The sequence below is a fragment of the Hydractinia symbiolongicarpus genome, chromosome 11, assembly GCF_029227915.1.
Source record: "Hydractinia symbiolongicarpus strain clone_291-10 chromosome 11, HSymV2.1, whole genome shotgun sequence".
Lineage (NCBI taxonomy): Eukaryota > Metazoa > Cnidaria > Hydrozoa > Anthoathecata > Hydractiniidae > Hydractinia > Hydractinia symbiolongicarpus.
In genome coordinates, this window is record NC_079885.1 from 22970584 (window position 1) to 22985220 (window position 14637).

At 32.1% G+C, this 14637-nt stretch overlaps 1 protein-coding gene across 4 annotated transcripts; it reads right to left on the reverse strand.

The window, feature by feature from the left end:
• Window positions 1-4015: 4015 nt before the first annotated feature.
• On the reverse strand, window positions 4016-13837 carry LOC130613654 (PR domain zinc finger protein 5-like). Of its 4 annotated transcripts, XM_057434971.1 has the most exons (6): window positions 13729-13837; window positions 12095-12171; window positions 8460-8571; window positions 6606-6832; window positions 5859-6096; window positions 4016-5647 (listed from the first exon to the last, which is right to left on the reverse strand). In XM_057434971.1, exons 3-6 carry the CDS (start codon window positions 8569-8571, stop codon window positions 5145-5147), a joined length of 1080 nt encoding a protein of 359 aa, XP_057290954.1. In that variant the 5' UTR covers window positions 12095-12171; window positions 13729-13837; the 3' UTR covers window positions 4016-5144. The 4 variants fall into 4 exon arrangements, with proteins under 4 accessions (XP_057290954.1, XP_057290953.1, XP_057290955.1 ...); XM_057434970.1 differs by lacking the exon at window positions 13729-13837 and having other exon boundaries at window positions 12095-12407; XM_057434972.1 differs by lacking the exons at window positions 12095-12171; window positions 13729-13837 and adding an exon at window positions 11849-12039.
• Window positions 13838-14637: the final 800 nt, after the last annotated feature.

Here is a 14637-nt window from a genome sequence, read left to right on the forward strand (position 1 = left end):
TGAAAGTTTGTGCTGCAAAGATAATAATGAAATTCCTGACGACTGCTTCGAAAGTACAAATAATTTCGCCAAATATAAAGTCTTTCATATTAATATCATGACTGAAGTGATATCCATTTTATATCTTTAACATCCTTCTGTCTTCAAATGATTGAAATTGTTAAATTGAATCGTGTTAAAAATAAAAAGTCCAATATAAAAGGAAATACATTTTCCATACGCACAACATGATAAAAAGTTTCTCACCAAGCGCTTTACAATAAACTTTTCAACAAAATCTTTTGTGAAAAAACAGCTTTTAGCAACGATCTTCCTACTCTGTTCACCACAAAACTTTATTACTTTGACTGTAAGTCATCCCTTAAAACAACTTTGCAAAAATGCCAGTATAAACAGGCCATTTCTTGAATAAAACTAAGCCAGAGCTGCAAAAAGCACCTGCTAAAAAAATTACGAGTGCTATGGTCGCACTTGTAAGCAAAATTTACAAGTGCGATGGAAATATTTGCAAGTGTGATTCACACTTAACTATTTTTTGTTTACCACAACGTTATTATGTTTAAGTTGTATAGAAATGATGCTTGAATACGCCTTGCAAGAAAAATATGAATAAAAGAAATATAAAAGAAAAATTTTGAGTTGTGCACTCTCATTGTGTATGAATAAAACAATTTTTTTTAGTATTTATTTTTGAATGGCATGAAGGTGAATATTCACGTCATACTCTCCTTGTGTATGAACAATTATATTTGTGGGCCACCAGAAGGTATTTTAATCTTTAGCTACCTGGTGGTGAAAATATAAAAATACATTTCAATTATTGCACAACATCTTTTTTCTGCTATTTAAAAAAATGTTGTGAAACTGCTTTAACTTTCAATTGTTTGCTAATGTCATGAGCTCTCTCTGAAACACAATGCTGGAGATCATTCTTCATTTGTGTTGAATGTAATTCTAATCTAATCTTTGCAATCACATGATTTGCTTCTGGTAAAAGAGCAGTATAGCAGGTATCATTTTTAGGTTTAATTAACATGTATTTTACAACCTAGTGCCCAGGACTAAATTATTAATTCCTGTTGAAATTATTGATAAATGTTAAAATAAATAGATAAATAGTATAGATTATAATTTTCTTTTTTTATCTTCACTACCTTCAAGCAACAGGTGGTCACTGAGAATATCAAAAATAAATATAAAATGCATTTCATAGGACACATGCAAATCTCCTCTCCATTGCCACCATTCATTTTATCATGCACACTATGATTGCTGAGATATAAATAGATTAAAAAATTCTATAAACATTAGAAAAGAGCGTTCCGTACATTGCTGTTACAGACAATCCGTGATAATTATTATGTTGTTTATTTTTATGCTAAAAAAACCTATTTATACATAAAAAACCCAGAGATTTTACTTTTGTAGTAAATACATTTCAGCATAATATACTTTAAAGTAACTAAATTTCACGGAACCTAAATTATTCTTTTTGCGGGAATTCAGTTTGGTGAAAAGTTATAAAACTTGCGAATCCAAAAATTTAGTATTTGCGGCGAAATTTTGTTTCATTTGAGATCAACAACAACTTTGCCACCAGGGCTATTTGCTTGTCAGAAGTGATGACGAATGACATAAAAGCTGTCGGCCCCGATTATAATTGTTCTATAAGTCCTGAATAATATTTATTTGACTGTCATACATAAGCCGGCCTTCCCCGATTATGTGCGCTCTATAATAAGTCAGAAATAATAGAAAAAATGTCATACATAAGCCGGTCTGCCCCGATTACGTTCGTTCTATAAGTCCCGAATAATATTTGACTGTGATACATAAGTCGGCCTGCCCCGATTATGTTCGTTCTATAATAAGTGAGAAATAATATTATACTGTCGTATATGTCGTAGCTGCCTGTCCTGATTATGTTGCCCTGATTATGTATTTTCTGCCCTGTTCTTAACCGGGGCAAGGTGCACAAAAGTTCGAAGAAAATGCCAATCACAGCCTGCCTGGCCAGCCATTATATCAGCGTTCATAATCCGGTCACCACGACATAACCAGTGCAAAAAAACATAATCTGACCATGCGTACATAATCCGGCCGTCCCGGTTGTAAACAGGCCGTTTTCGCAATCTGGGCAGAACATACTCAATCAGGCTAATGTTCATTATCCGGGCAGAACAATACTTAGCTCCATCTCAGACAAGTTTGCAATTATTGCAACCATTCTTATCATAAAATGAACTTTAGAAAAAATTTTGGTGGATCTCGCATTGGAAAAAACACATCACGATATTAAGATGCAAATATATAGCTAGCTATGGAAATAGGACGTTTTTCACATTGTTTTTTTTTTTCGCTCGGCCCTGTGCGCAATTGCCTGCATTGTTTTGTCAGCATTTTTCCAAAGTTAATATTAGGGATAGCGTATAGTCAAAACAATGAAGTTATGTAACGAGCAGAGTTGCCAGATCGGCGCATGGAGGTGTTTATAATAACGTAATTAGGACGGACGCTATAGAGACACGTCAAAGCATTGCGTTGCACAGAAAGCGGATAATTGATGATGGTTTGCTTTTATCTATCATCAATTACTAATATTATGCTTGTTAATCCCATATAAAAACTATATTTAGAGTCAAAAGCGTCAGATTAGAAATCCTATTCATCTCACATCTTCTCTCGTCGTTTGTTCTGTCATCCCGCGCATATTGTGGGCACCGATATTGAACTAAAACAATTCATAAAATTTCAATATAGGTTACCGTATTTTCTCAATTAAACGCCCCGGGCGTTTATAAAAATTTTCAGCTTTTAGAGGGGGCGTTTATTGCAGAGGGGCGTTTAAAAGGGAGGGCGTTTATTGGAGAAAATGCGTTAGGGTTACTCTGTCTGAAGAACCCAGGGTTTATGGAATAGACTAGGCTTCGGATGAAGAAAAGGTAATGAGCTTATTGGTGTTTTTGCATCGTTTTACGTTACTCAAGCCAATGGTTATTTTTTTTTTAAATTGTTGACTGTTGACTTCTCATGGGGTCCTATGATGAAGCGACCCCCAGAATGTTCCTATGTGCAAAAAAATGGCGAGGCTTGATTCCTGATATGTGTGTGGGTTTATTTAACCATAAGAAAAAAAGATGACATTGTTTTAACACATGGCTGTGTAAGACGGGGAAAAGCTTTACTTTTAGTACCCGCGTTTTTAAGTGATACTAAATTGTCAAAACGCGCTTTTCCTGTAATTTCAAAAACTTATTAATTTTTCATTCTGGACACAACAGACCGCAGGTAATGTTGTAAAAGCGCGTTAATATATAAAGAACTCTTTAAAGCGGACAATCCAAGCGGACACCTCCTTAAAGCGGACACTTCTCCATTAACTTAGCTCTATGCGATCGAACGAAAAAACTTTTCACCAGCTGTATAATTATGAAATTATTTTTAGTTTTACAAGTTTTTTATATTCTTCTATCCTACTACCTAAAATGTTCAAAAACGTCTCTGGTTAGCAAAATTTTATTTTTTAAGGTCAAATTTTCTTTCGAATGTTTTTTGCCTAACTAGGGAAAGTGTAATATGTGCATGCCTAACGGATTTCCGACTTTGGAGTAAAATGTTTGCAGTGTTTCTTGAAGAAAACTGGTATGTTATTCACAAGAAAATAGCTTAAATATTCTTACAAAATTGATTGGGATGATAAGCAACGATTTTTCTCGTTTATTTAGCTACCTGACAAAGTAATAAGGAGCCGTGTTTACCCTGTTATTTAGCTGACAGAGAGCTCGGAAACCAGGAATTTTTTTCCCGTTCTTTAGCCGGCCTATGATAATCAGGAGCCAAAAATATTTCCCGAACTCATTTCGGTACTGCGTTCTTTTTGTATACTCATTTTGAAATGAGTTGTCAAGTGCAGAGGAGACCAGCTTACATACAAAAACCATGCTATTGATATAGTTAAAATAAATGGATTTCAAAATTAAACTTTAAATATAGGTCCCAAACTCTCGAGAGGATAGCTAATAAAAAGGGATTTTGTTACTATTTATCTACATAATATATTCTATAGCTAAACACAATGAAAATAAAATATATGTCGAGAAAATATATGAAAACATATAAACTAGAAATTTTTGTACATTAAAGTTTTAAACTAACTAAAAATAGAGACTTTTTTACAAGAAGGCTATCCATTGAACATTTTTTTTAAAGAGCAAAAACCGTTGGACCAGACAAACAAACAGATGACAACAACGACCGAACAGCAAACGACAAACACTAACAAACAAACAAACCACCCCAGATACAAATAATCACAGATAAACAATACCAAACATGCACCAATAACAAAGAGACTAACAAAAATAACAAACGACAAACAAAATAATAAACAAAAACAAATAGTAAACAAACAAACACAAGTAAAAAAAATAAACAAACTAACCAACAACAACGAAAACGTCACTGCCAACAACAAAAACCATAGCAAAAGCTACAGGAAATAAAAATAAACAATAACATAGAAAACACTAATTGAACTTTTTAATTTTTTCTTGGCTGCATGTCAATAGCTATATTTTTTAGTAACATTTAGCCTAGGCAAAAAGATTTGCACTATGCTTTATGCAGAAAACAATTGGGCAGGTTACCAACGATATTAGCATGATTTAAAAAATATAGTCAAAACACCATCTGTTCTTATTTCACTGGCATATTTAGCTGGCTTTAAACCACTATATCAACTAAAATTGAGCAAAGAAGATAATATCTTCGTTGCAAATCTTTTTACCTACACGAGAGCTAATAAAAGTTTCTGAGCCGCGTCAATAAGTTCAATGGACAAAGCCGCAATCTAATATATCAAACAAAAACTAGAAAATTAACGCAGAAAAAATGAAGAAATGAAATATAAAGAAAGTAAAACAAGGAAACTATTTAAGTTTTAAATTGGTTAGAAGCAATGTCAATTATCTCACTTTAGACTAAAACTTTATGAGCATCATAACTGCCAGCAAAACAAAAGTATAAAAAAGCACAATAGTATCTATGCAACGCAACTATCTCCTAAAAAACTTCTTTACCGTATATAATAAACTACTTTAATAATAATAAAATATATACATATATATATATATATATCTGTGTTTCTAAAAGTTTTTTATGGCTATAGGGGCACCCTTATGAGTTACAGATGATAATTGACGCAGCGGATCCATTGGTGGTGAAGGATAATGGTAATTGGATACGTTGCGTTGAAAATAGTTGTTATAATAGGAAATAGGATCTGTGTACGGCATCACATGTATGGGTCGGTTGAAATAATTCTCTCGAAATTTATCCATGCTTGGTAGACGGCTGGTTGGAGTCCAGGATACGGCCATGCATTTATGGTTAAGTAGTTGATCTTTAGAATGGAAAGAAAAATGGCACTTTTCACATCTCATTGGTAAGGTAGGGGATAAATCCAAGGATAAAGTTTTAGATTGCATCTCCAGCTTTTTTGATACGTCGATTAACGTTTCTATATCGCATGTTTTGCGAGGAGACGGTTTGGGTTCTAGCTTTTGAAGTAAAGATGTGGTAGCGTCCTTCTTTCTTTTATTTGGATCAGATTCTGTTTGGTTTTGTGATTTTCTCTTGTTGTTGGAATCTGAAAATTGAAATAAAATGAAAATTATATTTAGAGTTCACTTTTATGCAAAAGCCATCAAGTTTTTTTATATTGCTGACAAAACCTTGAATACTGGCCCCCAAGAAGTTGTTATCTGATTTGTCAAATTATCCACAGAACTGCTAAAATTATCTACAAGGTCTTAAACAGAGCTGCTAGAAGTGACTGCGATGCAATATATTATACGTACTTCTGTTATCATTCCAAGCTAAAGGTATCCCAAGAAGTTGGGTATATTTGGTATCATACCACACAAGTAGCTCGCTACCAGGATGAATATCGCGGGTGGTGCGATAATAAATGCAACCGTGATATTGAAACACCACTAAGTTTTGCTCCTTCTTATGACGAGCGCATCGAACAAATGACATCCAATTATTCTCGTTGAATCCATCGAGAAAATGGCTGACTTCTCCGTCGTGAAATATCTAAGAATGGCATAAAAAGAAAAATGTTTCATTATATTCTTAGCATACACTTGTGTCGTGGACAAAATAACAGTTTGCCACTGTTTTTATAGAGCAAAACTTGGCTTGTGGACTTTTCATGAGAATTTTCAACAAAATTTTTGAGATGATGGTGTTTTCATGCAAAGAATTATTGAGCTTTTTCAAAAATGTTTTAGAATATTTGGTAATCTAAAGGTGCTGCCATAGAAGAACAACTTCTTGCTGTACAAAAGCAGCATTTTAATGCAATTCAAAAATAAAAACATTCTTTAAAAATCTACTTTAGGGAAGATTTAAGGAGTTTTGAGGAGTCAAGACAACCCTGAATAACGAATCTTTGAAGATATTTCGTAAGGAGCACATTGTGTGCACATTATGGCATAGAAAATCTTCATCATTAAGTTAACGATAATAATAAGCCTATTGTTTACACTTGCACTTCTTCGGAAGTGTTATACTGTTGGTTTAACCAGAAAGTGCTTCCCTACCTCCCACATATATTCATTATTGACTCCTTCAGTCACATCCGTCGTTCGCACCAACTTTCCCTCAAATGGACCAAACCATGTTCCATGTGGTATTCTTTTAATTGCGCATGCTCCGAACAGGTTCCCAGGCACACTTGAAGTACATAGAGATACTTCGTCTGGGACTCGAATTTTTCTTGGAGATAGTGGAGGAGTTTCTGGTAACCTGTGACATTTCCTTGACAAATCTAATACATAAAAATGGTATCAACATTATTAATGGCTATATCTTTTTAGAATCGTATGTTGCTGTCAAATGGACATTTTAATGAAAGAGTCTCCAAATCAAAGTGATCTGACTTTAGTGATCAGAAAAAGAAGGAGCAACAACAGAGTCCTTTATTGAGTTTAAATAAAGTTTGCTGCGAAAGAAGTTTGCGCTGTGTAAAGTACAATGTTATCTTTGCTATGTATGCATTTCTCGTATTACATTATCCGCGAATTTTCAAAGGGGAGTTGTAGCACTTGTTTTTTCTTTTCTGCTTTATTCTTCAAAATGAAAAGAAATTCTGCTTTAGTTTAGAAATTGAGGAATATTAAAAGAGCAAGAGGGTAAAAGCATCTTTTGCTAAACACAATTTTTGAAATAAGAGTTAATACATAAGAAATAACTAAAGTCAGCATCATGAAGTTGGTGTGTACAAATGGTTTAACTTTATCTGACATGTCAAAATGCTGTTTTGGTGGTATTAATGTTACAGACAAAGTCTTCTCATTTTTCGACTTGTACTAAAAACCCTCGGTTACCAGCAAAGGTCAATTAGTAGAAAATTAAAAAACCTATTATAACAGGTTGTTTGTTTGCTGTATGAATCTCGTGATTTAACATTTTATCAAGTTTCAGGAGATCATTTCAAAAATCACATTCATTTTGTTTGGAAAAAGTTAAGAGAAAGCAGCAGTACGTCAAAGAAAACTAATTCGGGAAAGGTGTATTTTTAAAGAAATATCTAACACATGAAGTGCTAGATAAAGAAAGCCAAGTAAACGGAAAAGTTCGTAGTAGTTCGGAGATATTTCCAAAACAGAAATTAGGGGAGTTGCTTGAAAGTTCATCTATTCTAAAAGTAATTCCCATTATAGACAATTTTTAATCGTTTTACACGGTGTTTCTTGCATAATTTGCTAACGATAATAATTCTTATATGAATCATGTCTGAAGTGTAATTACTCATAAATGGTCAAGAAAGGAGGTTTTTTTGCAGCACGCTACAATTAAACAAAATTGAAGGAGATTTACATATAAAATTATCAAGTTGGTACTCCGGTTTTTTAAATTTTAAATAAAATAAGATCAATTTAAAAATAATTTTGAACTCTGTGATCTGAATAGCTGGTATTTTTTATTTTATTCATTAATTGTCACATGTTTCCATATTGTTGTTTTTTTCTAACATATTATTTTGTATTTCAGTTGGAACAGAAATTAATGTCAATAAATGTTAGGACAATCATCCTGCCCTGACAATGGAATTTTAAAAAAATCCCTCAATGGCTGATTACCACAACCAATTTAATTTTTTTATAACAAATGCATAAATTCCATGTTTTTTAGATGAGAAAAAGCAATTCGTTCAGGGAGCCAACTAAATACCATTGCCCCTACACATGCTCAGACGATATTTATTCCCACGGGTAGAAATCTTCACACGAATTATGCGAGAAAATTACAGGTTTAAAAAGCCATATGCTGAAAACGCTGTGTTAACCCATCTAGCTGTAACAAGGTAGTGAAAATATTAACATCCACGCCACATTAATACTTGATATCGAAAACAAACATAATCAACATTTTATGTCTTTTTTGAAACTCACCTTTCTGCAAAGTATGCAAAACATCTTCGGAAGAGACAAGCCTCATGTCTGTTTTGTAGCCATACAGATATTTATGTATGAGTTCCTCGGAAAATTTTGTTCCCTTTTCCATCTAAAAAAAGAATAAAGATTGCCAAAGATATAAGAATTAGTTAAAGATTTAGTTAAATAGGAAAAAATATCGTGCTCATGGTTTTTCCAAAGAAGCAAAGATAGCTACCATATATAACGTAAAACACACACACACAAAAGTGACATTTTGAAGTCTCTATCACAATCGGTAACACTATATTTCACATGTGTTCTAGTTGAACTACAACACTTCTAAGAAACAGTGTCAGAAAAAACAAGCATTAGAAATGCTTTGGAATAGCTACATCCCTCAACAATCATATTTAGACATATAATCCACAGCCAGTAGTAGCATATAGGTACACATAAGTAATAAGATAATTAGTTCTCATAAACTGAACAGATATGCAAATTATTTACACGTTTTTTCATCAAAACATTGAAGATTAAAAAAGCTTTGTACGCTGCTATTGCAAAGCATGTCGAGGCTCCCTCTATATTCCGGAACGTAACAAAACAAATAAAAATATTTAATTCCGGAAAATGTCCATTCATAAAAAGATTTTGTGGAGGCCAGAATGTTTTTGATTCGTTCAATATTTTTTTCGCGTTGAAGGCTGTCTAGTTTTCCTCAGCAGAAAAACTGTGAATAACTGCGTTAAAAGCTTTGTCGAATCAAATTAAACCATTTTTGCCTCTTAAATTAGTAAAAAAGCAGGCAGCATTTAACATATGATTCACAATGTCACAGATTTGATACAACAAACGGTGTTCCTATTAGTACCGATTGGAAAATTTAAAAGGACTACTATATATATCTTTACAATAGAAATAGTGAGATTTCATGGACATTATACTTATATTTAATTAAATAATTAAGTAAATGCTTCTCCATATTCCCATTGCAGCTATTAGCAAATAATTCAAAGACACCGCATCGTCCATTAACAACAGCAAAACAAATGTAAATTAAATCTTTCACGCGTTTCGGTTAACGCCTTATGTTAATTACCTTCCAACTTTAATTTTTATTGTGTTAGGAACAATAGAAAACCGTCTTATTGGGTATAAACCAAAAGCACCTTTGTAATTGGCTGAAATAAAAATACAGAAAGTTTGCTGTCTATCAAAACAAATATTGTGGCATGAGCAGTGGTTTGAGAGCAAACTTATTTAAAATATGGAAAACTACATTTTTTTTGGTATGATTAGTTTAATGTTGCGTACTATCTTCCTTATTTACCATCGACATTATATTTTTTGGTATTTCGTTTTGCAGTTTTAAGTGATCCTTTTTATAAAATATTACATTATTCTCGTTACTTCGACAGCTCTATTGATAGTTTCGAATTCCAACAAAAGGTATATAATCAACATATAGTTCGAGCGTAGCCTTCTAAATCAGTTGCATGCAATGTATTTAGACTTTTTAGCACAACAATAACCATTGTAGCAACAGAGAAATGATGCTTTGAAACCTTCAGTTATTTTAAACAGTAGTTAGCTAGCCACAAAAATTGCATGTCATTTATCATTTTTCTTTCTTCGGAATATCTCTTTTATTTGTATGTATAGCTAAATGCTTACCTTGCTACTCTTCTTTTTCGTACTTGATAAAGCTGTTTTTCACATATTTTTAATAAGATTCAAAAACTAAACCCTGGAGAATATTGGTTTTAAATATTTCTACCAGCTTTTAAAAAACGTTGCTGAGTCATTCAGAAAACAAAAATATATATTTTCTTACAAGACACTTCATAGGACAGAAACAAAATGCCTTTTTAGGTATATATGTTACCAGTTTGACCTTATTTGTACTATTAAAAATAAATAATTATAAATATAATATAATAAAGCTATTCTTCATTCTTAGTTATTTATCTAGGTTAGGCATCAGATTACTGCTTTATAACTTTGGACATAAATAGAGGACAAAGATTGCTACAACAAAACTTAAAAAATAGTTGAACAGAAATAAAAAAAACTTTTAGCTACTTCTTATTGTCTAGCTATATGAAAAATATATTTGTAAACATGTTACCTCGCGCCACCAACATAACTTAAACATCTAATTTATTATAGATAAGAAGTTAGAAATTAACAAACACATCAATAAATAGGAAAAGATTCATCAATAATTTAGTTTTCTCCTTCTTAAAATAGACTTCCTTCATGACATCTGTAATCAACAGTAAGAAAGGTGTTTTATAAAAAAAGGGAGTTGCTTATACCGTAACTAATTCTGCACATAATGATATATATATATTTACCATCAACTTTCTGTAGTATTTTTAATGTTGCATATATATAATTCCTTATTAATAGAGACAGAATAAATGCAAGGAAGGGAATGCGTGGATCTATTGATATATCTTTTGCTATTTGCTTAAATTATAACTTTGTTTAGGGAAATGCTGATGTTAAGTCTGTCCTTATTCTGTAACATACACATACAAATTTTCTCTTTTATTTGTAAATTATTGCTATGCTTCCTATGTTTGACAATAGATTTCACTGAGAGCACTTGGTGACATTTTATTCATCTATCGGAAGCCTATTGTTCCTCCCATGTTTGTTTTGCTGTCCTCATGTCCTCTGTCAGAATTTACTTTACATATATGGCAATCATAAGCTTGACATTGTGTTTTATGTAATTCCCATTTATTTTATCTTTCACAGTGTAGAACAAGTTCCCTTTGACCCAACTTGCCAGACCAGATATTGTTACATTTTCAGAGAAATTTTATGTAAATGCACATGAATTTAGGATATCTCTGTTGTCATGGTTTATATCATTTTAACCATATACATGTGAATTTTTTTTCAAATTGTCGAATAAAAAGGTAGCTATCTTAAAAACATGGCAATATGACTAAATATAAATGACGCATCAGTATAACTTTAATACAATTTTTACATAGTGGATATAGATTTTGAACGAGAACTGAAGTTTTTTATCCTTTCTCTGAATTTTTTAAACACAAACTCTTCTACGCAACTTTTTTATAAAAGACAAAGAGAGAGGTAAAGGTAGCCATCTAGAAACCGCATTTCAAGTAGGATGGAGATAAGTAACATTAGAGAAGGAACAAACTATACATTAAAATGTTTTTGTCCTAAGGATCCTTTAGAACTGGTCTCTCACTTCGTTTCCACCTTATGGTATAAAATATGCATGTTTAAATAGGGTGTCAATGATATCTGCAGATTCTTATTTTTCAGCAAATTTCTGTTATACAAAGCCATTCAAAGCATAGAACAATATCGCTCTAAACTTTTGACTTTTTGAAAGTTTTGTGACTCATAATATTTCTTACAAATTTTCTCCGTACTTGGTGTTTCCATAGTTGATATTTCAGCACCCGAATGATCCGTTTTAATCTCTCTTTTTAAGAAATATCTGTTAATTTTTTTCCTTGAATTGATTCCAATTTAATATATTTTTCTGTATTATATTTATCTGAATTTTTGTTTCTTTGTTATTGTAATGTTGTTAAATTACCAAAAAACATCGCCTTGCAAGAAACAAAAAAAACAACAGTAAACAGAATACTTGAGCATACCTCGACAACCACGTTGTTCACTTTCGGCAAGAAATAGGTGTCTCCACGATGCAGATTTTAATCTTTTACAACTATCTCTAAAAATCGGTTGTTGAATTAGTCCAGACCGTACCATGGGAGACGTTTATAAATATTACTCCACAATAACAATAATCGATTTTTCTTGATCAAAAAAAGGAAGAACAACATGCCTAAAATGAGCTATTTTTGAAACGAAAATAATTAATTATTCATGAATTCGGTATGAATTCGTTTCTATTGGTCGGCATACTGTTTTTATACATAAACTCTGTTTTGCTTTTCTTTTGAAAGTGCAGAGATATGTTTTGAATGCCAAGCGTTCTTTGAATATTTAAAGCATTCAGTGGTATTTTGTGAAAGTTGGCAAGCGCAGGTAAAAGCTTTGATACCGTTTCAGAGAATGCAGCATTCATTAATATTACAACAAAGAGATTAAATTAATAGAAATTTGCCTATTTATCAGGGTATATGTTTTTACATCTTTTGTTGTTAAATATAGATCTGGTACAATACTTGAAATGTGAATCTATATATTTTATACAAAAATTGAACAAGATTGCTGTCCGATTTAAAATGTATTTGTACGTACCATTGCTCATAGTATCCACTCATAGTATCACCATATGGCAACCTCAGAACGGGATTGTATAAGCAATTTTGCCACAGGACTGTAGAAATGTGGTGGGTTGGGAGAGGGGAGCGACGGGCGTAGAAGGGTTGCTATCCTTTCCTGTTCCATTTGGAATTTTAATAATCATGGGGTGTTGGTATATCTCCCACCATTTTTTAAAGATTCATCATTTTAGCACATTAAAACGGTAGTACTTGATAACTTTTTAGAATCTGGAGGCATTAATTTTTTTCGAAAACATTCGAACCATGGTGCTGTCGCCATATTAGCCATTTCACTTTTCAAAATCAATTCGTCAACGCAGCAATTGTTCAACCAATAATATATGATTTTGCGTTTGTTGAATCAGATTTATTCATTTTCGGTAATACTTGTGAAATATCCCTTTTTTACCTCAAGTGAATGAATCTTGACATTCAACAAATGCATATACAATATCTGCTTATTACTTGTAATAATACTTTAATTGATCAGTCTTAGCTAGCGTAACAGAAGGCTAAGGCTTACCAAAAAGTTCGAAAATTTAAGAACATTTACGCGTTTACAGGCTTACACACATTTTTTAAGAATACTTCCTCGAGGCTGAAGTTCCAAAATTTCATGTATATTTTAAAAATAATACTAAAGCTCGATCTGTAGACATGAGAATGTATTTTAAGAAATTCAAATAATTTTTGACATTCAGTTTCTTGTTGTGTTATAACAGCCTTTTCCTTTTCCGTTTAAGCGACGCTAATGTTGCAGCATTTGTTAACAGCTGATATGTTAGCTGGGCTTTTTTCAGTATTATTGCAGACTGAGAAAAAAATACGATTCTTATTAAAAAAGTCCGTAACAACTTTTTCTAAAGGATGAAGCAAATTTTATTAGCGATTTTAGATCTTTTTTGCTTTTGATTGAGAAAAATAACTGGATTCGTGCCAAAGTTGTTTTATAGATGAATACTCTAATAAAATAAACTTGTACGGGCAGAAAAAATTACCTTTTTGTTGCAACCGCCTCTCAATTCGTTTTTCTTTTCTTTCTTAATAAAAGTGTTTTTAAACAAAATTACAAATGTTCCATGTTCGTTTGAGATAATCAATTTTTTATTCACTCTTAAAGAAAAATAAAAAATAAAAAATAAACTTAAAATTGAATAAGCAATATTTTTTTAGCATTGTTTTTATTGTGTTATATATATATAATTCTTTATTTCATTCCTTTAGGTCGAAACACACTATTCTATTATTTATAAATCTTTAAAGTTCTTTTGTTTTCTGATCATGAGAATATTTGACCATCCACGTTTCATGCATAAGAAATACATTTTTTTCTTTGTTCGCTTCCCCCCGTTGACATAACTTCTTGCTTTTCTAAATAAAGAAAAAAATATAGATAATGAAAAAGTTTAATTAAAATTTTAAGGCACGTTTTTTTCACAATAAAAAATGGCCAACTATAATTAATAAATGAAAATTAAGTTTTAAACTTTAAATTGCGCAAAACATATTGCACACTGTACGACAGAAAAATTTGATGTATATTATAATACCCGTATACGTCTGTCCGTCTGTCTGTCTGTCACGCAAAACGGTAGCTTAGCTGCGTAGGTAGTGAGCAGCACGCAAATGCAGTAAAAGAAGGACGGACAACCCGTGGATTTTTCCACGGGTTAGCGACTAGTTATATTGAAAAGTTAAATCATATGGTTTGGCCATCACTAATGAAGCTAGCTAAAATCATATATTTTGTCCACCATTAATGAAGCTAGCTAAAAAACCATGCATAAATGACATTGCCAGTGACAATGCCAATTTTTTTTAAACATTGCTCTATCTGTTGCTCCATCTAGATCGTAAATATTATTGTTAAAATTATTTTCCCAAGATAGCCTCTTTAGTACCTATTA

Bases quoted from the DNA above. Each gene is read 5' to 3' on its own strand.
- LOC130613654 (XM_057434969.1), bottom strand. From the start codon at position 10,599: ATGTTTAAGTTATGTTGGTGGCGCGAG. The intron at 6,097-6,605 runs GTAGGGAAGCAC...TGCCATTCTTAG, and splicing joins ATAATGAATATATGTGGGAG to ATATTTCACGACGGAGAAGT. The intron at 5,648-5,858 runs GTACGTATAATA...TTCAATTTTCAG, and splicing joins AGCTTGGAATGATAACAGAA to ATTCCAACAACAAGAGAAAA.